At 32.2% G+C, this 25,988-nt stretch overlaps 1 protein-coding gene and 1 long non-coding RNA gene across 2 annotated transcripts in view; one reads left to right on the top strand and one right to left on the bottom strand.

The window, feature by feature from the left end:
- Positions 1–25,988, top strand: part of LOC118190015 (SEC14-like protein 2) — a 70,353-nt gene that overhangs the window by 13,084 nt on the left and 31,281 nt on the right. The window contains exons 3-6 of the mRNA XM_085810611.1: positions 5,891–5,966; positions 6,168–6,211; positions 7,541–7,600; positions 11,865–11,958. Of these exons, the coding sequence (XP_085666737.1) occupies positions 5,891–5,966; positions 6,168–6,211; positions 7,541–7,600; positions 11,865–11,958 (274 nt within the window). The remainder of the gene's footprint in view (positions 1–5,890; positions 5,967–6,167; positions 6,212–7,540; positions 7,601–11,864; positions 11,959–25,988) is intronic.
- Positions 23–25,641, bottom strand: LOC146998383 (uncharacterized). Its single transcript, XR_015039408.1, has 4 exons — positions 25,489–25,641; positions 8,524–8,669; positions 503–639; positions 23–346 (listed from the first exon to the last, which is right to left on the bottom strand). It is a non-coding gene; the product is annotated as an uncharacterized LOC146998383 (long non-coding RNA).

The raw sequence follows: 25,988 nt of genomic DNA, 5'->3' as shown, positions 1-25,988 counted from the left end.
AATATTTTATAAATAGCCTCGGTATTATAAATTTAACTTTAGCTCTTATTTTTGATGAAATCTTTTCTCTTAATCTTTGATGTATAACTCAATATATTTATTTTAGTAGAAATATCAATGATCTCGGTCATATTAATGTAACTCGGTTAGGGATAAGAGATGAAGTGGTATTATTATAATAACTGTGTGATTTTACATGGTAGTGAAAGTAGTGGCTAAAGTAGTGGCTAAAGTAGTGGCTGAAGTAGTGGCTATGCAGCATTTTTTTAAGACTTCTGACCTTAACTTCCTTAAGACACTTTCCCTTTCACCTTTGTTAGAAGATCATTTCCCAGTCCTTCCAAAACTAGAAAAATACATGCAAACATTTATTTAGATTTAGACTATTTTTAACGTAGTTTTCAAATTAAAAAACAAGTATAGAAAATGTTGATAAATACCAAAATTTGAATAAAATCAGTTTTTTATAAAAAGCTTATGACTAGTAATAATAAAATATTACCAGTTAAGTAAAAGGATGAGTTCATCCCCCTTTAACTATGAAATTTCCTCCTCCGCACCGATTGAGAACTGCGCTAGATAAGCTGCAACTTCATTTTCAAAGTTTCTTTTCAATGATGTGCCCGCATGGGGAGAGACCTGAAAACAAAAGTAAAATGATATTAATAACACGAAGATCCCAATTCATTATGCATTTATTAATTAACTATGAAGAGATACTTAATTTAATAATTCATTAAAATAAGCTTAATATTTGTTTTAAAGATGCTTTTAACAGATTCAATACGAATATTGTTTTCATCTGAAGAGGGAACCAATAATCATCGAAGCGAGAAATTATTAATTTTGCTGCAATTTTCAACATTTGTTTTGAAAGATTTTAATTATACCTGTACTTAATTTCATTAATTTCTTATTTTTTGCACTAGTTTCGGTACGAATTTTCCCCTGATTCTTTACGGTTTAAGGTCGGTTTTCATATTTTGTCTCTATCCATGCCTCTCAGCATTATTACACTTTCCACATTATCTTCTTCTAAGATAACTTTTGTCTTTTTCTTTGTCTTTTCCCATCTCAGACTTAAGACAGACAGACCTGGAAATTATGTCTTATACAAGTCTTCCAGTATGTGTCTTAGTTAACCCACCTTCAGTATTTATATTTTTGATGACATGCTTTTTGTCTGAGTTTCTGCATGTTATTTGGCGCTTGCAAATAACGTATGGGCAAAAATATCCTTACAGTTACAAAAAACACGTAGCTAAATATACATTAGAAAATGACCTCACTTTAGTACGGAAGCTTTGCATGTAAAAGTGGCGACATTTCTACATTTTAACTAATTACAGCTTAATGAGTAATTTACTATTTGAAATTTTACTTTGCAAAGGATATATAAAAAATTACATTTTTACTGGACCTATCCCATTTTCAGATCAACACTGAATCAGTTGACCAAAAACCACACAATTAATCAGCAAATTATATAACTATGTATCTAGGCTTGATATTTAAGATAATAAAATCGATAGCCCCTTCTTGACAACAGTGTATTCACGTGAATAATTAATACGGTCAGAATATTGTTTGGGTTATCGCAAGACAAACAAAACGGTTGTAATGTGAAAAATTTAGATTACAGTATAAAACCTTGAAGAAATTAAAATAAAAATAAAAATTTCTAAAAAAAATGTTTTTAAATAAAAATCGAAATTAAAAAATTGATATGACATTATTGGAAATTAATGCCACCTGCAACTTGTGCATTTATTTAGTAAAAAAAATCTGATTTAGACAAAACATGACTCTTTGTCCGCCTATTAAATTATACACAGTTGTGGCTGCACTTCATTTAAACTTATTTTTAAAAAATTTTATAACTTAACAATCCGATCGCTCAAACAAAGTTAAAAATGACATCAAACATTACAAATTTTGAAATTAAATATCCCAGTCAATTTTTTTCGTACGAGAGGTTTTTCATAAAGAGTATAAAAGTTTCCCAGGTATAAGTATTGGGACTGTAAGACCGCATTAAAAGTTAGATTTCGTTATTAGTTAATAATGCCTGCGCGAGGACAACTTAAACGTAAAAAAAGGAAATGTAATTTTTCTAATGAGAAAGCATACAAAAAAGTAAAAAAATCAAAAGATATGTCTAAATTATCAGTTTTAATAACTTTACAATTTTTTTTTTATTTAAAGGCTCGAACTTTTAAGCAGGAGATTTAAACCTTTCCTAATAAAAATGAAAACCCGAAAAAGTGACCAGAAATATTCTGTATGTAAAAAACATTGATACCTGAACGAGGACACTTTGAGAGAGTTTCAAATTTTCTAATATTTACCTTAAAACTGAAGCATTAAAACGAAAGTGAAATTGTTTAAAAAAATTAAGATATGCATAAAATGAAATTTCTTAACGAGATAATGATTTTTTAAAAAAATGACGAGGACAAATTATATAATAAAATTTAAATAACTATTGACAATAACTTGTTGAAATTTAAATAACTTGACTACTACGAGGGAAAAATTATAAAAATTAAAAAATGGATTATGTTAAAAATACAATTACTTAACATAATAAAAATTAGATTTTCGAACGAATATTTACATGAAAAAAAAAAAAAAAAACAATCTTAAGGAGGTGCTTGAACGGTAAAAGCTATGCGAGTAAGTACACACTATCTGCTTGCAAGTGAAACTTTTATTACTTTTATGAAAGCATAACGTACTTCCTGCATTTTCTCCATCAAGCTCTTGATCTTGAAATCATGCCGATTCAATTAACCAAGAATTTTTTTAGAATTTCATTTTTGACTGTTATTTTTTTCAGCAGAAGTCACTTTGAGAAGTGACGAGTATCTTCGCATACAATGATTTCAGAGGATTCTGCAATATTAAAAAACCTTTCACTTAACTCCCGTCTAACATGGCTTTAGTGAATACGCAAATAACATCCGATAAAAGAGAAATTCATTAGCAAAGAACAATGATTATTTACAGAACGTAAAATATTTTTAAAAAGAAAAACATTAATTTATATTGAAAAAATAATTTATTTTAGAAAGAACAAAAATTAAATAATTAAATTTATATTTCAAAATATAAATTGTTCAGTTTTTATAATATAAATAAATTAATTAATAAATGTGCTGAATTATTATAATAGTTTTTTAAATATAAATAGCTTAATTAATAAAATATAAGTATTATTATTTTTTGAATACATAAAAGCATTGTAATTAGGAAGAATACGAAATAAATGTATATTTTAAAAAATTCTTTGAACAAAATATTTAGGAGATTTCTCAATCCAAGAGTACATGTACTTAAAATGACAGAGAAATTAAAAATATAGCATAGATAAAAGTATATGTAAAAAATGTTTAATTAGAAATAATTAGATTTTTGGAAATTGTTTAGCCAGATATTTCAGAACCATTTTCCTGAAGATAACTTCGGTGACTTCTTCAGACAAATACGTTTTCAGAATAAGGTCGCAATTTTTTATTTTGTCAATATACTTAATTATGAAAGGTTTTGAAAGAGTTTGATATTTGAAAACCTCATTCTAATATATAACATCTTTCAAGCATTCTACAGTATTTTCGGATGATTTTATATTTAGGAACTAATGTTATATTTAACGTACCAGAGTCTCTATTATGTAACTATCGATTAATGTTTGAAATTCTGAAATTTTTTCCCAATCCACTTTAGAAGCATTTTCCATTATAAACTTTTCAGTTAAATGTTTATTCTCGATTAGAAATCTTTCTGATAGTCTTTGATATGCATAAATATTATGTTAATATACTTTATATTCTAAAACTATGTTTATATTCTAAAATTAAAAGCTATGATTATATCTGACATTTTGAAATTATTGTGAAATCCACAGTATTTTCAAAATTTCTAATCAAAATCTGGAATCCTCGTAACTTCTGCCCAATTGATTTTCATTTATATAGTACAATTTTTTCCAGCGCATAAATATAATATTCATTATTTACTTTTCCTTTGAAATAAAAAATATAATCTCCACTATTTATTTCTCCAGTGGCTTCATCCGAGAGTTTACCACCACACGTTTTAAGCTAATAACTTATTTCTTCATCATCTACTGTTTGTTAAATCTCCAGATTTTGACAGGGTATTTTAAAAATATCAGAATATATTTTATTGAATTTATGTCACTCAATTTAAGAGTTTTAGTTTAAGATTAAAAGCTGTTGAATTACTCCATTATTTATTAATGATAAAATTTTTAGAATGACTTAATGCTCCAGTGTCAGTTCCATCTTTAAAGTAATTAGTTTATCATTTGTAGATAATGAGCTTTTAGATAATTATCATTTTTTAACGTGTTGATATTATTCAAATAATTCTGCTCCTAAAAGAGCCGAATTCAACTGGTTTTATTTCTTAGTAGCAAAATCCATATTCTACGGTTCGTTTGAAAAATTTACATTGTTGTTCAGTGTTAACCAGCAAGAAGTTATACCTGAGTTGTCAAATATCATATTTTCACTTTTATGTTATTTTTCTCTTTTGATGCACTTTGAAATCACACAGACACTTAATAATTCATCTGATCAGTATTTAACTTGACATACCATCCCTGTTTTTCAGTGTGTTTGATCTTTCAACTGTAAATACATTTCAGTTTATTTCAAAGCACTTATCTGAAATTTGTTAGCTCTAAGATTTTTATTTCAGTATCATTTGTGAAAGTAATAGGTGGAACTATAAAAATCGTTTATTTTATTATAATTTTATAAATTTTATAGTCGTTCATTATCATTTGTGTATAAATATTCACATATTTATTCCTTTCAAATTGCATTTAATCTTCAAAACCTGTAATAACCCAATTGCATTCATCAAAGAAGGTAAATACAGATTTCAAGAGTGTATAAACATTTAGCAGCTTGACTGTCTTTTATAACTGAGTCTTTCTGAAAAACCTCGACTGTACCTTTTATCAGTTTTACTTTTCTAGTAAATCTGATAACATTTTTACGTCCTCATTAGTTCTAGAAAATCTTTAAAAAAAGTGTCTGCATGATCTGATGTATCTTGCAGGAAAAAATGCGGGAATATATGCTTGATATTGACAATTGCAATAGGAAAGGGAGATGCACAAATAGATGTTATAGTAGTCCGATATACAAAATTTCCACGATCTACAGTTAATGGTTTTCGAGTTATGAGAGATTCATTCATACATACATACCGCGTCACAAAAAAAAAAAAAAAACGATTTTTAATAAATTTTATAATTCGTTTTAGAATAAAGAGTACATTATTATTTTTATATGTATAGGGCAACGCAAAAGAATTCTCAAAATGGATTCGAGAGCAACCAAAATGGATATTTCCTTTGAAGTTCTGAAACCAGAAAATTTCTTGATTACAATACTTCCTTTAATTCTTGCAAGGAAGTAAAAAGGCTTAATTATTCAAGACAATGAAAATTATTTCACTAGGTCGCATTATTTGAAGTTTTCTATTTTGTCAAGACATAAAAACAAAAGAAATAAGGGAGGAATTCCCTCGAAGAGGTTTCCTTTAATGTATTTAGAAAAAGTAATGAAAAAATATATGGAAAGTAAAAATATTCACAGCTTTGTCATTCTTTATAAAATGTTAATTGATTATGCAAGTTTCGATTTTAAGTTAGAATCGAACATAATAATATACGTTAAAAATTAACTTACGCACTTTAAAAACTAACTGAAAAAATACGTTACGTTTCAATAGACTGTTATGTAGTATAACGCATCACTCAGACCACCTAATTAATCTAAAGAAAAGTATCTATGTAAATTTCAATTTAAAATAAGTACTGTTTTGATTTTATTTTGCTTGTTTTTTGTTTTAGTTAAGGAAAAGATTTGATGGAGAGTTAAGTCCTAAAATGTACGAGGATACCTATATGTTCCACCGATTTTTAAAAGGTATGTTAACTAAATTCTTTTCATTTACTTACGATGTAGTAAAAGCTGTTCAAATTAAAAGTATGCACATTTCTCAAAACGGAAAAATATTTGTCTCCTTTGAATCTGACGCATATTTTGATATGAATCTATTTTATTACATGAAGTTTTCCTCGATGTTTAATTCTGGTTTATAAATAATTTTTCCTTTTGAAATTTCAGCTCGAAATTTCAATATAAATGATGCCGAAACTATGCTCAGAAAGGTTGGTAATAATTAACTTTTTCCCTTTATCTTACAATTGTAACATTTAAATTCCTTAAAATTCCTTAAAATGTTTAATTTAAAGAACACTTTGCTTATGTTTGAATAAAACATAAGTTATAAGTTAAACTTTTAATCATTTTATTTTCAAAGAAAAAAAACTTAAGAAGTATATATTCTGTACACGAATGGCAAATTATGTCTTATATATCATGAAAAATGTAATATCATTAGCAATAATTTTAATTTTGCCTTATTTTCATTATAAAGTTATTTTTTTCAAGGTATCTATTTATTGTAGTTTTGTCCGGAAACTAATAAAATATATTTTCAGCAAGGTAGATATGTCTAAATTTGGTATATCCAGCAATAATAAGCAATTCTTTCATTAAAAGCTTTTTATCGTTATTTAGTATTCTGTTAAATGCTTTTACTGAATTCCATTTTGTTTTTAAGTCAGACGTCTATTATTCTGTTCATATAGGCAGTCATCAATTTAGTCGTTTTCTTAATCAGAAAACTTTTTAGTGTCTGTATCCAAATTTTATATATTCAAATTAACATCCACCTGCTTCTCTAATTTACATTCCAGTTTTAGCAAAATGATTAGCGTTTGGATCCGTATTTTCGGTAAAAGTGACACATCTCATTTTGTTGGCGCAAAACCATTTTAAATGCCATGCTGTGTTGTACGTATAAAAATTATGCACGTATCTAATGGTACACTTAAATTAAAAGATCTTTAGTTTTAGTTTTTGGTCTCCGTAAAAGCGAGTCTTCGTAAGTCGACGACAATATGTATATACATTCTATTGATAAAAACTACCACTAGTTTTACCTGCTTTGGAGCTAAAATAAAAAAAATCATAATAAACTCAAAAATCAGAATTTCGCATATTCACTAGTTTTCGCATGTTTTAAAAATGTGAATTGTAACAAGATGATTCATCGTATTCTGCGGCGATAAATTTGAGTACGAATGCTGAGCCTTAAGCTTCGAATACGTGCTTACATGTGGCTATCTTTTAGATGGTATTCTAAGCTTAATAATAGGAATTCTGTTAAACAAATAATCATTATTACCCAAACTATTTTACTGTTAATTACGAATTTTATTTAAAAGTACTGAAACAATATAAACATTCAGCAACAACAAAATAAATTAATTAATCTTTTGCTATTTTTGTAGTTCGTTTAAGATCCGTAGTCGAATGGAAGAAAATCAGCTTTATACCAGTCTTAAATTTTTAATTAATCGCCTTATACTCGGACATAAATTTGATTTATATCAATCTAGAAAACATTAATGCACTTTTTTGTCTTTACATAGCATCTTGAATGGAGAAAGGCAGAAGATATTGACAACATCTCTTCCTTTAAACCTTCTGAGGTAAACATTTCAGTTTTCAAAAATGTTTTATGTATGAGAACTTTACTAACATTTTCAATTAACAAATGCATATGATTGTATAATAGAATGCATATGAAATGCATATGATGCATATAATTGTATTGAAATGCATATGATTGATGAAAAGTGTATTAACAAATGGATATGATTGTATGTTATAACATAGCATAGCTTCGTTGCAAATAATATCAAACTAATCTACGTACATATTTTCTAAAGCAATATATCATGAACACGGGAAGGATTTATTACATAAGAATGAAGACGGAGAATTTTTTGTTAATAATTAAGGAAAAAAAATTATTTTATAAAAAAAGAAACAATTATTAAGTTAATAATGTTTTGAAATGCTTTATTTTCATAAGCAGAGTAATAAATAAAACGTAAGATACTAATACTTTCAAATATCGTTAACATTTTCCTATTAGCACCGGTTTTTAAATTTTGTTACGTTTACAGCCAAATACAATTTTTCAAATCCTTAAGCAATATGGATATTTACCTTTTTCGTCAGTTACATACAATTGTCTATTTTCAGTTCATATTGTCTTTAAAATGCAATCTGGAAATATTAAAATGAAACGATCATTTAAACATTTATAGAACGTTTATAGAAAACATTCTTTTCATGAAAGGTTATTTAAGCAAAGTAACTATTACAGACGTTTCTAAACATAATTTGGCATCTTTTCGTGCAATCAAATTTAAACAAAAATCTCTAATTTATATACGATTAACTTTTTGATGAAGACGAAGCGCACTCGGGCTATCTGCCTTAACAAGTTTCATCCCCAGCTTTCTAAACCTCGCTTCTGTTCAGGAGAGCTGAGCATACTTCCAATTATATTGATTCAATCAATGATGTCAAAAATGAAGCTTTTTTTTTAAATTTTATTACTCACTATGTTGCGAGGAACAACTGAAGAATGCAAATTCCCTGCTATAGCGACCTATGGTGCTCAGGCGCATATTTAAGTCATTTAATTTAGGTATATAGCCATCTATTTAATTCCTTTGCCGTATTTTTCAGTGCTGTAGCTAGAAAAACCTGTAAACAGAAAGAAATTGCTATAAGTATTTTAAATTCTTGATAATATAATATCTGTTTTAAATAACAGTATACAAGTATAACAATTGTTCCTTTGTCAGAAGATTGTACATTTTTCGGCGATTTTGCATAATTCCCCATTTTAAAAACATGACAAAAACTAGCCCATAGTTCGTTTATTTCCATGGCTGACCTTTTTCAAGCTGTTTGTCTCTTAAATGCTCGCTGTGCTGCTGCTATTATTGCATCAAACAAACTTGCACGTGTCTCATATTGTCAGAAATTGGAATGAGGTACATTTCTAGCTTTCAGAAGGAGAATATACTGTATGTCACATCGGACAGATTATAAGCAACTACTGAATATGACGCATGTTTTTAATTAAAAGAAATATTAATTTTACAATCAAGACAAATTTTGCTCCTTAGTTTTGAAAATCTGATAATTGTAGATTAATGTCTATCATTGTCACTTTTCATAAAAGAGATTTTACTTCATTACAAAAAATGATATTTTTGATATACATAAGTGAGATCACTGGATATAGGAAAGAAAAACGAGATTATTCTGGTATTCATTTGCGTTCAGTCCGTTGTCTCAATATAGCTGTGTCTAATGGTTCGGTCGCCCAAAGTGCAAAAGATGACTAAGTGTGGTTTTCTTGGCCTTACCAGTCTCCAGAAAAGTTTCCTAATAAATATTTCTCTCTGTAGATGTATCAAAGAAGCAGAATATATTATATACATTACAAGAAGTTCACCAGTGAATTTTTTACATTTGGAATCGCTACATCATGAAATGCAGTTAACTGTATTTTGAAATTGATTACTTCTTTGATACATAACAATTTATGTACTACATATACAATTTATGAACAAGATGCACATAAATAATATACAAGAAACTTTCATTTTTCCTTCATCAGGTGATATATGACATGGTTTCTACATTTATAAGAAACAACAAATTTTGGTATTTAGTTATTAGTAATAAAGAAAATATTTTTTTTATGCTTGGGGACATGAAATGTGATAAATCACCAAATGTTTTGGCTTAATTTCTACATTAAATAGCTCCTTTTTTAAACTAAGAAACAAAAATGCTATGGTCATCAGCGACAGTTTCTTGATCAAGGCAATATATTGACTTCAGAGTGCTTCATTTCATCACAATTTAATTGAATATCTGGAAGAATCTGAATTTATCATGGATCTTTCATTTGAACAATAAATATACGTAGCGTATTCGGAAACTAAGTACCGTTTCATTTATGTACATATACCCGTATATATATAGGCATCCCGCACATGCGCACTAGTCTTTCTTGTTCACTGACTTTCAATTGTCGCCATTTTGGTTGCTCTATGTTGTGTTTTCAGTTTGCTGTGCACATTCAAAATGTTTAAGACAATTAGTTCTCCCGCTGACTGTGAGATTCGTGCCGTTATTAAATTTTTGAACGCGAGGAATGCTAAACCGGCCGAAATTTATCGTCAAGTGACAGAAGTTTACGGTGAATACGCGATAAGTGATGGAATGGTGAGAAAGTGAAGAATGTTTAATGCAGGTCGAACAAATGTCCACGCTGAGGCTCGGAGTTGTCGGCATTCTGTTGTCACCGATGATTTGGTAAGGAAAGTTGAAGCAATTCATAAGAACAGACGCTTCAGAGTAACAACTCTTTCAGAGGCATTTCCACAAATTTCACGTACTGTTTTGTTCGAAATTGTGTCCGACCTCTTGAATTATCGCAAACTGTGTTCCCGATGGGTTCCAAAAATGCTTACTGATGTTCACAAAACAAAGCGACTTGGTAGTGCCCTGACATTTCTCACGCGGTACAGTGATGAGGGAGAAAACATTTTAAACCAAATTGTGATAGGTGATGAAACTTGGGTGTGTCATTTCACACCAGAATCGAAACAACTATCGATGGAGTGGAGACACACTCATTCTCCGAAAAAACAAAAGTTCGAAGTGACAATGTCACCGGACTTGGCGCCGTCCAACTATCACTTGTTCCTGCACATGAAGCGCGAGCTTGGTGGCAAGCGCTTTGGATCTGACGGTGACACGAAAAATGCTGTGGAGTCGTGGTTATCGAAACTGGCGGGAAGTTTCTTTGACGATGGTATACAAAAACTGGTCACCCGCTATGACATGTGTTTGATCATTGACGGAAACTATGTTGAAAAATAGTTTAAGACATGTATTTTCATGTAAAAATGAAACTGGATTCGAAAAAATTGTTTTACTATTTTTTTTTTTTTTTTCAAAACGGTACTTAGTTTCCGAATACGCCTCGTATAACAAATCGAACTTCATTAATTATTCTCTTGCTGATACATGTAAAATTTCTTGCTGATGCATGTAACTAAGTACACTGGAATATCTTTCAGATGTATTATGGAAATTAAATCAACCAAATCTCTGTCTATTAGGTAGGATTAATTTCCAATAATGTCATGATTAATTTCTGATTTTGATTAATTAATATTTTCTGATTAATTAATATAATATGACCAATTTCTGAACCTCATTACCAACAAAAACGGATTATACTGAACCGCACAGTAGTACATTTTTTTAACGTATTCATGTGAGAAATAATTTTTTATCACTTATTGAATGAGGTTAAAAAGGAAGTTAATAAAAGTATTAAAATCGGCTTGATGTATGTACCGATCTCAAATTTAAGCTTTCCACACACAGAGCAGCTATTCAAGGATCGGCAGGCACATTCATTTAATTAATGTGAATATCAACTATGGAAGTTTTACATAATAGAATAAAGATTATTCAAAATCTAATAGCCTTATATATTCAAAAGAATATAAATTTTCTTCTGTTATCTTAGTTTCTTAATAGCGTATCAAATTAAATCAATTTGAATGAATCATATTTAAAAATGTAAATACACTGTAATATATGGTAAAAATTGCTTTGAAAGGAAGGATAAAAGTAAGGTGATACGCGGAATATTCTAATTTATAAAAGTGGCCACCACTTAAAAAAATTGAGAAACGGTGAATTATTGTATTAATGTAGTGTGTGCTCCGCTAAATACGGCCTTCTTTCTTTAAGTAAAATTAGACTTTTATTTATTTCATTTTTTTATTCCTTTTAGAAATAATTTTATTTCTTTTACAGAAAACAACTAGATTTTTTTAAATTTACTCATTTTATTGATTTTAGGTATTGCAGAAATTTATGGCTCAAAGTATATGTGGATACGATAAAGATGGATGTCCAGCCCGATACATTCCTTTTGGCAAATCAGACCCAATAGGTAAAATTAAGTTCGTTTAAAGTATTAGAATTATAACGTTGCGCGCCTCTAACTAGCACGCAACCTAGAGGTGACTGTGAAAGCTTGTATAAACCACAAAGTCTTATAAAGGGTTTAAGTCCCTTTTTATTCAACGTACTAAATTACAATTGCGTCCTCTTGACGCTTACAACTGTGCCAACTAGGCAGTCAAATAAAAATAAAAACCTGAAAAGAAAGTAAAGACAATATTCTAACTACGAGGCTCTCTAAAATAACTAACTCACCGCGTTTTACAAATACCGCAGCTAATTCAGCAGACTTGAAGCTCACTGGAACAATTGCAACTACTTCCCGCCAAGCACATAGGCCGCAACGCGGGGTTCTTTAATTCTCGATTTCTACCTCCGCGCTCGCGAAGTAAGAATAACTCTCTCACCGAACTTGTTTCCTTCTATTTTAAACCACACTACTTCCGCTGATAATTTGAATGCTTGCGCGTTCTACTAAATTTACATATTCTGGCATTGGCAGTTCCAGGGGAAAGTAAGGCTTGACAGGAAAGATAGTTTAAACTTAAAATAAATGTTAGTTAAAATAAATATAAACCCTACATTTGCCGCTGCCAGAATTTGGAAAACTTGGAAGCAGGTCCTACAAACGACCTGTTGTAAGTTTATCTAATTCTGAACTAACTGGCGAAAGCCTCGTTTACACAAAAAAAATCTTATGTAACAATTAAAATTCTGTTAGTCGTTACAAAGCTTTCTTCTTACAGCAACTTTTCCTGGACTTCATCAATCAATCTTGGTCTTTCCTTCCAGCATCTGGAAGGAATAAGTATCAGTATCTTTCTACATACATTATAATTTACACTTTCTTGACACAATAAATTTTTGTTTTTAACGTTTCGTTTTTCTTAGTTATTGCTTACTTCACATTCATTCAATTTTTCAAGCATTAATTTAACTTTACCCTGGCTCTCCACCATGTGTGGTGTCAAACGGGAATATTCGTGTTTTAGTCTTACAACACTTCCCCTAACCACCATGATTTGTTAGAATTCAACAACCAAATAGACACACCTTACTCGACATTCTACAACTCAATGAGCTACTTTAACATTCTTAAAAATTCAAATGTAGGTGGAGAACCCTACAAAACACATTCATTCTAACTTCCCCCTCATTCATCTTTAAACATGCAGGCTTTCGCTCTAAAGCATGACTTTACAGTTTAATACTTAAATTTTGACTTCATTGCTTTTAAGCATTCACTTTTAGCATCTACAATTTTATGCTTCTAGACTAAATTCTACTTTTACATAACATGCAAGTATTTACATACATTTACAAAAGTTTAATACATATGCTTTTTACAATTTACCATAAAATGAATAAGAGAAAATAAATTTTTACTTTACTCATTCTTCGCCAAGCTGGCGGCACTGGAACTAAAATTCTTATTAGTACAAGAATACGAAGTTATTTTTATCTCCGGCCAAATTTTGGCTTTAACATAACAGAATTAGTCTTTCGACCAACAGAAAATGCTTGTTTTTAGCTTTTACACTTAAAGAAAATAATACTTTTGCCTTAGCTAAATAAAGTAAAACAAAACTAAGTCTCAACCGAGACATATTGACTTTCGTCAAAACATAGAACTTTGTACTTATGCATAACATTTCGGAACAAAAGAGAAAAAAAATTATAGAAGGTTTTAACTTATCTTTGAGTTTTCGATGCTTGAAACTCCGTCATCCGTTTTTGACAAAATTGATCCCAAGTTAGAGGTGTCATGGATGTCAATCTTCTCCTTGTTGATCTCCGCGTGTCGTCCCCGTTGATCTTTCTTTTGCGTCCTCTACATGCTGGCCTCTTGACGGAGTAATCGTCTGGTTGTTGTCCTTTGCGTTTCTGCCTGGGACGGCTGGTCTTGACGTCCTCCGGTCTGGAGTCCTTCTTGAATTTCTTCTGTTCGTCGTATTTTTGTGCCTCCTGTTGGCGTTTCAGTTTCCGGAACGGCGGCCTTGCTGGCACCTGAATCTGTGGCCGTGTGCGCGTTCTCCTTGATGTGTAATTTCTCCTGCCATCTTTTATAGGTGGTGTTTTCGTCTTTACCACGGTTTCTTTACCCGGTTCATCTGTATTTTTGTTTTTCTTAAACGCCGGAGTTTGAAAATCCTTTTTTCTTTTTGATACCGACGTCCGGGTTGTAGAAGTGCTAGGTCTCTCTTCAGTTCTCCGTTTCTTGGGTGGTGGAATAGTTGTTGCAGTCTCTGGCCCTTCTATTTCGTTTAGACTTGAGTCCTGCAAGAAACTTTTAAGGATTTCAAAATCATTGGGATTATAGTATTTTTTCACCTGGTCGGAACTTGCTTTACAGATTTCCCCTCTCTCGTTTTTAAGTTATAAGACTACTCCTTTGATTTCCTGAATTACATAGGGGCCTTCAAACTTTGGAGCTAGCTTTGCCATAAAATTGTCTGGGGCACTTGATAAAGAAAATTTCCGTTTCAATACTTTATCCCCAACTTTAAAATCTGCTTCACGGCGTTTTCTATCGTAATATAACTTTTGTCTATTTCTTGCCGTATCCGAGGTTTTAAGCGCCTGATCAATTAGCTTTTGCACGTCCTTTTGTTTGAATTCCTGCTCTCTTTGTTGCACAAAGAATAATTTATCTAAAGGCGTAATTAACTTTCTGCCTAAAAATAATTCTGCTGGAGTTTTTCCCGTAGTATCATGATGTGCCGTTCTTAAAGCATAAGCTAATTCATTTATGTAGCCATCCCAGCGCTTGTGATGTGTGCTAACGTAACTGCGAATTATTTTTACAATGTTTTTATTAACTCTTTCTGCTATGTTAGCCTGTGGTCTATACGGAACCATTTTGATATGGCGTATATCAAGTCCATTGCATATGTTTTCAAATATTTGACTAATGAATTGTTTTCCGTTATCGCTAATGACTTTTATCGGTGCACCGTATTTTAAAATGTATCTGTGTAAGAATGCATCTGCGACTGTTTTGGCTGACGCGCGTTTAAGTGGAACAATTTCTATCCATTTTGAAAAATGATCTACTATTACTAAAAGAAAACGATTTTTATTTAACTCGCTCTGGGGGAAGGGACCAAGGAGATCTATGCCTAAAATTTCATTCGGAAATGTAGCGCGAATGCTATTTAAGTACCCGGCCGGGCTGTAATTAATATCATTTATTAACTGACATTGATTGCAGGACCTGACATACGCCGTTACTATTTTGTATAATTTCGGGAAATATACCGCCTCGCGTACCCTTTTTAAAGTCTTTCTGACCCCGAGGTGGCCCGCTGTTTTTTTTTCGTGCAACTCCTTCAAAATGCTTAATCGAAGCGAGGCTGGGATGACTGGCTTATACTCAAGATTTTCGTTCGTTGTTTTCGTATAGAATAATAAATTATCTATTATTTCATAGTTTTTTGCTCTATTTCTTATCGCATCGATATCTGTATGCTCAAAGCCTTCGGGGTCTTTCAAATAAGCATAGATATTTCCAAATTCAGGATCAGCTTTCAGTTCAGTAATAACCGTATCTCTAGAATCTAAAATTTTTGAAGTCAACACAGCGCATTTAAGTTCATTACCTTCATCGTCCAGTTTTATACGAGAAAGTGCGTCAGCTACATTGTTTTCCTTACCCGGTTTATATTTTATTGTGATATTATATTCTTGGAGTTTTAAAGCCCATCTTATTAACCTGGGCGTTAGGTTTTTTCCCGAGTAAAGTCTACCAACCGCCGCATGATCCGAAAAGACTGTTACTGGCGATTTGCCGAAATAAACTCGAAATTTGTGTACAGCCATTAATACGGCTAATGTTTCTCTTTCTGTAGCTGTATAATTCCTTTGTGTTTGATTCAATGTTTTACTAAAAAATGCCAGCGGATGGTTATTTTGCATAAGAACCTCGCCCTCCGCATAGTCTGATGCATCTGCCGCAATTTCCAGGTTTTCGTCCCCCTCAGGGAATGTTAAAACAGGGGCATTAATAAGCGCTTCTTTTAATCTTTCAAAAGCTGTGTTCGCTTCCGCTGTCCACGTAAATTTACTCTTTTTTCTTTTGATTACTAAGAGTGGTTCAACAATATTAGCAAAATCTTTTATGAAAGATCGATAGTAAGAACATAGTCCAAGGAAAGACGAAAGTTTCTTGGCGGTGTTGGGCGGTGGGAAATTCTTAATAGCTTTTATTTTTGAATCTTGCGTTTCTATACCCTTTTGCGAAATTTTATAACCGAGATATTTAAGTTCTTTAGTTGCGAACATGCATTTTGAGGCGTTAATTGTAAGACCGGCCTCTTTTAATAATTTAAAATCTTGTTCGAGGTCACTAATGTGTTGTTCCAACGTACTACTCGTTATAATTATATCATCTAGATAAATTAAAGTTGATTTTCCTAGGACAGGCTTTAGAACAATGTCCATAGCTCTCTGGAATGTTGATGGGGCCCCACACAACCCAAAAGGCATGCGTAAAAATGCATAAGTGCCCGATTTTGTTATAAACGCGGTTTTATGTATATCTTCGGGTCTCATAGCTATTTGATAGTAGCCAGACGTTAAGTCCAAAGTAGACATATATCTCGTCGATTTGATCTGTCTAATGATCTCGTCTATAACGGCAAAGGGTAAACTGGAAATTTTGCTATGCTATTTAGTTTTCTATAATCGATAGCAAACCTCTAAGCCCTTTTATCCGAAGGAGGAAACTCGTTCTTTTTCCTACATAGTACGACTGGACTCGCGTATTCACTATTTATGGGCGTTATTATTTTATTCTTTAACATCTCCTGAATATGTTCTTCGATGATTACATCTTTTTGTTTGTCATAGCGGTAAGGTTTAGTCCTACAAGGTTTTTCGGCATTTAATTGAATCTTGTGAGTCACGATCTGACAGTTTCCCGGTTTTTCTGAAAACAAATGAGAAAAATTACTCACCACTTGCTGTATTGCTTTACTTTCCTGGTCATTCAAATGGCTAAGGTCCAATTCAGGTGTCTCCACCGGTTCCACCACCCTCTGGTCCATCTCCAGAACCACGGAACTATCTTGAAAATTTAATTTGGCCCTCGCGGCCCTTAAAAAGTCCATACCTAAAATAAGAGAGTGTTGGAGGTCCTTCACCACAAAAATTAATACTTTGAGACCCTCCTCCTTTATCTGTAAGTTCAATGATACTTTCCCGATGCAGTGACATGTTTTTCCTTGCGCCGCTATAATTTCCGTATTTATGGTTTTAAAGAGTCGTATCCTATAAAAATTCTTTTTGAAGAACTTTTCACTCATGAAATTTCCTTCTGCTCCTGTATCGATGAGGGCTTCTACTGGTACATCGCCAACCAGGACTTGTATAATTGGTAGCTGTGAGTTTTTTACGATGACTGTATTTAGATGTCTATTTGAGGGTTTTTCTAAAACTTCCGGGGTCTGGACCCTCCCTTTCACAGGCCCCTCTAGTCGTTTAAAGCTTTCCTTTCAATCTGTGTCTTCTGGGTACGCGGATGCTTATTTTCAAATTTTCTTTTTGGGCCTTGCCCTTCAAGTTTCGATGCGTTAGCTTGATAGTTCTTTCCCCCATATGAGCGATTTCCATTTCTTGTTTCCTCCTTCCTTCTGGTACTTTGAGAATATGTTTCCCCTCTCGCTCTTTCCGCGATTCTGCGATTTTGAAATTTCACCGCCAATTCGAAAAGTTCCTGCAATGTGGTTGGGTTTCTAATTTCAAAGTAGTCTTGGACAGCGGGTAACAATCTTGGTAATATTATTTCAATAATCTCCGCATCGGGTTTCTTGCCATACAGCATATCCGTTAGCTTGATTTTTCGTAAAATAAAGTCCGTCAATTGTGCTGTATCCCGTTGATAGAAACTATATAGCTCGGCTTCCAGCCGTGCGCGATCTTTCACTATGGGGAAGGCCTTTACTAACGATTTTTTGAAATTTTCAAATGTATACGTCGGGCTTCCAAATTCACCTAGAAGAAATTTGCCTATATTTTTCCACCATAGCGCGGCCTGTCCTCTTAGTGCTGATGTGGCGATGGCGACTTTTTGTCTTTCAGGCACAGGATAGAGCTGAAAGTGATTTTCTATACCTTCTAAAAATACGGTCCGTCGAAAATTTTTCCGTCGAAACAGACGTTTGGCTTCATTGATGCTCTCAAAGTCTGGACCAGGTATCCAAATCCTTCTAACTGCGTTGTCATTTCTTGGTGTTGTCCAGCGGCTTCCATCCAGTTTTCGGCCATTTCAGTTCGATAAGTGTTCGAGCGCCAATATAACGTTGCGCGCCTCTAACTAGCACGCAACCTAGAGGTGACTGTGAAAGCTTGTATAAACCACAAAGTCTTATAAAGGGTTTAAGTCCCTTTTTATTCAATGTACTAAATTACAATTGCGTCCTCTTGACGCTTACAACTGTGCCAACTAGGCAGTCAAATAAAAATAAAAACCTGAAAAGAAAGTAAAGGCAATATTCTAACTACGAGGCTCTCTAAAATAACTAACTCACCGCGTTTTACAAATACCGCAGCTAATTCAGCAGACTTGAAGCTCACTGCAACAATTGCAACTACTTCCCGCCAAGCACATAGGCCGCAACGCGGGGTTCTTTAATTCTCGATTTCTACCTCCGCGCTCGCGAAGTAAGAATAACTCTCTCACCGAACTCGTTTCCTTCTATTTTAAACCACACTACTTCCGCTGATAATTTGAATGCTTGCGCGTTCTACTCAAATTTACATATTCTGGCATTGGCAGTTCCAGGGGAAAGTAAGGCTTGACAGGAAAGATAGTTTAAACTTAAAATAAATGTTAGTTAAAATAAATATAAACCCTACAGAATAACTAAATGTACTGTATATAAGCAAAGGGAGTCATATAACACTGAAATGCACAATTTGTATGCTATCTGTATTGAGGTAAACACGAGTAAATATGTATATATATAACTTAATTAATGAAACAATAATAAATATATTAGTAAAGCAATAATATTTTCTTTCATTTTTGTAAAATGTGAATATATTATTGGTTCCAGTTTCAAACTGGTCTTAACATATCCGTCTGTTATTAAACCAAAGGTAAAAAAGCAATACAAATTTAATGATTAATAAATTTGTGCGTAGGTATGTGTGCGTTTTTAAGTTTGAATATTTCCCAATTTTATTCAGCTATTTATTAACTTTGAAATTGAAGTATTAAATTTAAGAGCCATGTTTGGTGCAAAATTTTATATAAACATTTTGACCGAGACAGAAGCTTTTTTAAAGAGCTAATTACCTCAAATTCTCAGTGGCTATTTTAAATCCACAATTTGATTTATAATGCTAATTTAAGCTTGCGTTTTTATGTGAAGCTTATCTTTCCTAGTTAACCACCATGGCCCACCAGCGGCCGAGCGGTAAAGTCGCTGAACACTGGTAGTTCGGTCTGAGGTTCGAATCCCGCGAACGGGCTGGCTGCATGGGCGTTTTCGTGGTTTTCCCCATGTGTAACGTGTATACGAGCCAGTTTCCCTTAGAAAGTCCTCCACGAAGGCATCCCTCCCCTTAGGCATATAGCCCTCGTGTGCTTTGCTATAATTAAATACACCAACACCTAGTTAACCACCTCAGTACTTTAAAGTTACCCCGTACCATGTCAGAAATTAACTTTAGTTTGATCCTAAATAAAATAATAAAAATTAAACTTTAATTAATGGAATGTTCTTTTTGAGTAATTTTTTTCTAAATTTTGGTTCTAACCAGTCTAAGAAAGGAAATGTACGCTTTCCTTGAGACTTAACGGAGTACACATATTCTACTAAGAGTTGATATACAGGACTTTTAATGAATATGTTTTGCTGCGTATCAGATAAACAAAAATAATGTAAAAGAATTTCAAAATTTCAATCAAATTGTCGTTATGTACATACTACAGAAAACTAAGTTAAATGAGAACAGCTTAATGTAAAATATTTGTGATACCTTCCTGAATTTTCAAGAAAAGAGAGAACAATTTGAAAATAATGAAATGCAATAAAAGTCGACTCTCATAATTTTATTGAAAAGAAGTTGGTGGAGGAAAAATATTGTAAATTTTTGACTTCGAGGCTAATGATCAATAAGAATCAGTTCACGTTGGATTCTTCTTTTTAAACTCAGAGTTGAGCGTTATAGTGACATCTTATGGATATACAGTAATCAAAACGAGAAGATGCTCAACAAGAATCAGTTGACGTCGGTTTCTAATTTTTCAGACTCCGTGTTGAGCGTTATACCGATATCTTATGGATGTGCAGTAACTAAAACTACTATATCTGAGGAGATCAATACCTGAATTTTCTGATTAAACCTAACCCAAGTTGTATGCCATTAGCCAGTAACCAAGAGAAGATTCAGGATTCTATGGAAAGAACGAAAGACGACCACATGTCGCTCCGGCTTCCAAGTCTTTCTGAAGCCGTTAAATTCGTCATACCGATACCAGCACCCTCTGAATGAGTTATATTCTAGGGGGTGTTGTCGATACTCATCACGTTGGTGAAAAGTTTTTGGATAGTTATGTTCGCTAGATTAAGTTACCCTAACATTCATACATATACACACATGTTAGCAAGCGTTGCCGTGGGGCAGAACGTTAGATCTTTCATGTACCTTGTGCACCGACTCACCATTGTCAGCTCACCTAGTGTTGTTATTTGGCAAAACATATCTGAACGTTTTGCCAAACTAACAACATAATTTATCTGTAAAAATTTAACCAACCTGTAACTTTTTAGTAAATTAGCCGAAAGCAATAAATAAAGTTCCTTATAAGTTAAACGTTTTGAAATAGCGTGTCTAACTTATACAAATTAAAATCAAATTATTTAATAAATTAAAATACATTTAAACATATCCAAAAACATTTGCATCTTTGTTGTAATTCATGAACGATATTTCTGAAGACATATATTAAATTTCTATCAAATACCATTTGTTTTTTCTCCTTTTATATTTATACTAAGAGCTAAACGAAGCGTCAGTTTTCAAGGGAAAATAACCGAGTTGGTTTTGGAATATTTTTAATTGTAAGTGTAGCAATGAGCAAGGGGTGCCTAATGACCACAAACGAAATGAAATACCTGATTCAAGTATAAATCAATGAAAATTCCTACTAAAGACTTTTAATAATCAATCAAAATTCCTACTTAAGACTTTAAATAATCAATCAAAATTCCTACTTAAGACTATTAAGACTTTTAATTTTATTTTAAAAAAAATACAAAATAAGCAAATAATTTAAAGATAGACTTTTCTTCTGATTTCTACACTTTATTTTAAGTATTTTTATAAATTCCTTATTTATTATGCATATTATTGTACTTTTTATTACCTGCATTATTATATTTATTTTATGTTAAATATTTAACTACTTACATTAAGGAATTATTTGATATTTTCAATTCAGGTTTACTTCAGTAACTTCAGTTCTAATAGTTATCCCTCCCAAGGCCCACCAGCGGCCGAGCGGTAAAGTCGCTGAACACTGGTAGTTCGGTTCGAGGTTCGAATCCCGCGAACGGGCTGGCTGCATGGGCGTTTTCGTGGTTTTCCCCATGTGTAACGTGTATACGAGCCAGTTTCCCTTAGAAAGCCCTCCACGAAGGCATTCCTCCCCTTAGGCAGATAGCCCTAATGTGCTTTGCCATAATTAAATACACACACACACATCCCTCCCAAAATTTTAAAATTTGAACTTCGCCGGAAAAAACTTGGTCAAATTTGCTTCACTCTCCATTTGTTCCACTTTTTCACCACGTGAAAAAAAATACATTTGGAGAAAATTTGTATTTTAACGTTTTCTTCTTATTTTGACTAAGTTCTATTTTTACCTCTATTTTTTATCTGTATGTTATCTATATTTTATCAATAAGGTGCTCGAAATAATAATAGATTTGGCTTTAAAAAAGTAGGCTTATAGGAAAGTTTAAGTTCAAACTTTCCTATAAGCCTTCATTCCCCTAGTTGTCTATTCCAGATGAGTTAACCCTTTCCAGCACGCTACCTTTTAAAGTTGGAGTTTTGATTAAAAAAAAGGTAGGCAGTCTAATTAGGCCTAGAGGAGTACACAAGTAAAATTTTGGGAAGATAGCACTTATCGTTTCATTCTGTGGGTGTGCCCAAAGTGGGCACACTGATTGGAATAGAGCTTCGAAAAGAGTGCTGAAAAGAGCATTGTTGTCAATGAACTGACCGATGAGATGCGGACAAACAAAGAATACAGACTCTCAGTTGTCCTAGATTATCAGTGAGCCCAGTCTGGGCACACCTAGGGAAAAACTAATATAGAATAAGGATCTTAGCGTACAGCCAAAAAAATAACATAGAAATTTCTTTTCAAACAATTCCTTTTATACCCTAAAAAAATCTGGAAGATTTCTTTGAAAAATGAGGGTCTTAAAAAACTAAACATGGCTAAAATATATGGTCTGGTTTGTGTTAAGGTTCAGAATAACCTATAGTAACCTATAAATAATTTTTCATTCAATTTTTCTGTGCGTACAGAAGGAAATTTTTAGGTGTGTCCAAATTGGACACACTGTGCCGCAAAGGGCTAAATGTTGTAGCGCTTGTGAAGGAATGCATACTTCTACTTTGTAAAAAGTATTTAAAAGCTCAGTTTCGGTAGGAAAAAGAGAAAGTTAGGCAACCCTCTGCCGTAGGACGTTTGCTTATTGCTAGTTCAAGTGGCTTAATTGCATTTATTTGCTGCCACTAGCTTCGAAGGGGGTTTAAGTTACGAGATCTCGCTGAGCCCTGTAGTCTAATTCTATCGCTTGTTAATACCTTCAAATTTTTAGTTTAGTTACCGCCCAAGCAGAGACGAAGTTTGTTAGCGTCGAGTTGACGCATTGAAAATTTTCAAAGATTTAATAAAGAGTACATTAACCCTTCTCTTGTGTAGTTTTCTGCTACTCCAGTTTCAGAAAGAAGTTCATCTATTGGACTCTACAGTGACGCCCGAACTAAACGGGTATTGGATGATGATTCTCCACACCCAGGATTTGGCGATTGTATCCCCTAAAAACCCCAGTCGCCCTTTAAAAAAATGGGGAGTATAACAGGTATTTCTCCCGCCTTCTTAACGAACTTTCGTGGGGTAGTAGTCTACACGCTCAACGCGTAATTGAGAGGTCCATGGTTCGATTCCCGGCGAAGGCGTTGCTAATGTTTCAATTCTCCTCCTACCAAAAATGTACCTAATGTCTCTACAAATTAAATAACTGAATTAAAAATTTTATACTCTATGTATAAAGAAGATTGATAATAAGAAATTTCTAATACTGCTAAATGCATTTTACTTCCATTCCCAATAGTTTTATTAAACATTTCTAAAATCACCTTCTAATTCACTGCAGAATTCTTCTTTCTTTATTCATAATGTGAGTTGCTTGTGTAAATATTAATAGGACACCAAATGGAATTTAAGGCCATGGCAAAAAAGTTTCGCCTTAGGTTATACAAAGGTTTCTCAGTTTGCCACATTCCCGGTGAAAACTCAATTTCTTACTCACTTGTTGCTCTAATCGAAAGGCGCCCAGCTGGTATAGTTGTTGACGCTGAGGGCTATACCGACAGGCGCGGTCTGCATCCCGGAGAAAGCATGGATGGTTGTAAGTGTATAATGTCTCTAAGCGAAGGCGACAAACGGAATACATGGTTAGCCAAAAGTCTGCTCGAGAGGATGATGGTAGGGTAGAGTTATGGCAGACCCTCGGGCTTCCTCCTCAAAATTGAGGAAGGGGAAGGAACTGCACAGTTAATGCGGCGGGACTATACCAACACCCCCTAGAACTAACTAAAGGCCACGACGTGCAGTTCGTGACGTCACTGGAGTAGGGATACTTTCGTCCTCGCTAACTTTAAGGATGCCTTCTTAAATATCCATTTGACAGGCTTATAATTAAACTGAAATTTTTATATTTAATTTTAATCGTTTATAAATCGGGAAAAGACCTTGCTTACATTAAACTGTGAAGAACCGAAATTTTTACTTTTAGAATGTTTTCGATACGAATAACTAGAATTTTTAATTCCATTAAAAGTTATTACTGATTTTACAAAATTTAATTGCTGTGAAACTCTTGTTAACGAAAGAAACTTCACACTTAATGAATCGGTATTTTATTTGTACGCAATAATTAAACAGAAAGACGATTTAAGTCATGAAAGCAGGATATAGATCCTAAAAAATTAAGATAAATCCTAACTGATTTTAATTAGGAAGCTATTTTACCTGGAATCATGTAACAGCATAAAATCATTAGTTGAAAACAAATATAATTAATCAGAGATGTTTATTGGTCAAGGCTCGTAGTAATTATACTTACCACGATTTATGCCTTGACTAATAAACATCTTTGATAAGTATAAGTAATATATCTTATTTTTGACATATGTTGCCGAATAATAATAATAATAAACACTCATGTTTGAAAAATTAACACTAAGCTTGCAACGATTTGAATAAGTTTCCGTAATTATGAGACATTAGTTGCACAGAGATAATTATAGATTATTTTGCATTCTAAATGGCAAATATCAAACCTCTGATAGATGTCTGATATAGATCTAAATAACAAACCTCTGATCTCTACAGGGAAATTTTATAACATGATTTAGCAATATTATGTGGAATGCAAATGTAACAAATCCTAAACTGGGATATTGAACACAACAAATGAAAAAGACAATTATCATTGCATTATTACTGTCAAATAAAACCCCTAACATATAATGCCCTTAGGATGCACTAAATTATACATTACAGTTCTAAACAATTATTACAGAAATACTTTAGATAATATGTACATGCTCATTTTCAATTCAGTCAACTCAAGAGGAAGGATTGTTCCAAACAGAGGGAAAAGAAAAAAATCATTGATATTGTCTTTGCAGTCAATTCAGAATTATTCAAAACTGTCTATAAACGGCGAACGATAAATATTACTTTTTTTTATCATATACTGCATTTCATCAAATAAAAATGTATGGCATGATATTTCATAAAGACTACAATTTAAATTCTTTCTAAAGACAGCACTTTACATTACATTTACTTTAGAAAGTCTTTAGAAAACTTTAAAAATACTTTAGAAATGTCTTTAGAAAGACTTTAAATTGTAGTCTTTATGAAATATCATGCCATACATTTTTATTTACATATGTATGTATATGAATGCGTATATATGTATGCCATATATTCGATTTCTTTGCAAAAAAAATTGCTTCGACATAAAATTATAAACATAAAATACATAAAATTGAAAACATAAAATTGAAAATAATATATTTGGGGTGAAGAAAGAGAATTTCAGGATTTTTAACATATATATATATATATGTATATATATGAATTAATGAAATTAAAAAATTAAAACATAATAAAAAATTTCATGAGCTTTAACATATACGCATCTAAGAGTTGCACTGATATTGCACTATACATGTAAATGAAGGAGGAATACATAATGAATACCTTTGATAAAAAAGAAATTAAACTCAGAATTTCGTAAATTTTGACGCGTGCAAATATATAGAAATGCATGTATTCTCTGAAGCTGGTAAAAATTCAAATTTCACTTTGAACAATTTGCATTTTGCGCCTTTAAAAATTTTTGTTCCTTGTCCACTGACAGAAGTTTTTGATCTGCTGCGTAATTATACATAATTACAATAACAAATTTACTTCACGCGCGTTATCGTTATCACATAAATGATATATTTTTATCGTCAAAACACTTGCATGCAAAGATTGTTATAATCGAATTTAATTATCTAAGCTAGAATTAAATACAGCATTTTGTAAAATTTCATTTGTAATGCTTTATATTGTATTAAGTAAATTTTAAGAATATCAGACATGAACTCATAAAAATTTAAATAGCGTATCTTTTCACATTAATTAATATTAGAAACAAAATTGTCATTAGGTACAGAGATATTATCAAGATTTTTCAAGATCTACAGATTTTAATA

Source organism: Stegodyphus dumicola, chromosome 2 (genome assembly GCF_044657685.1).
Source record: "Stegodyphus dumicola isolate Sdum_Otavi_A_Nest chromosome 2, ASM4465768v1".
In the NCBI taxonomy this organism is placed as follows: Eukaryota; Metazoa; Arthropoda; class Arachnida; order Araneae; family Eresidae; genus Stegodyphus; species Stegodyphus dumicola.
This window is presented reverse-complemented; position numbering and strand designations above follow the sequence as displayed.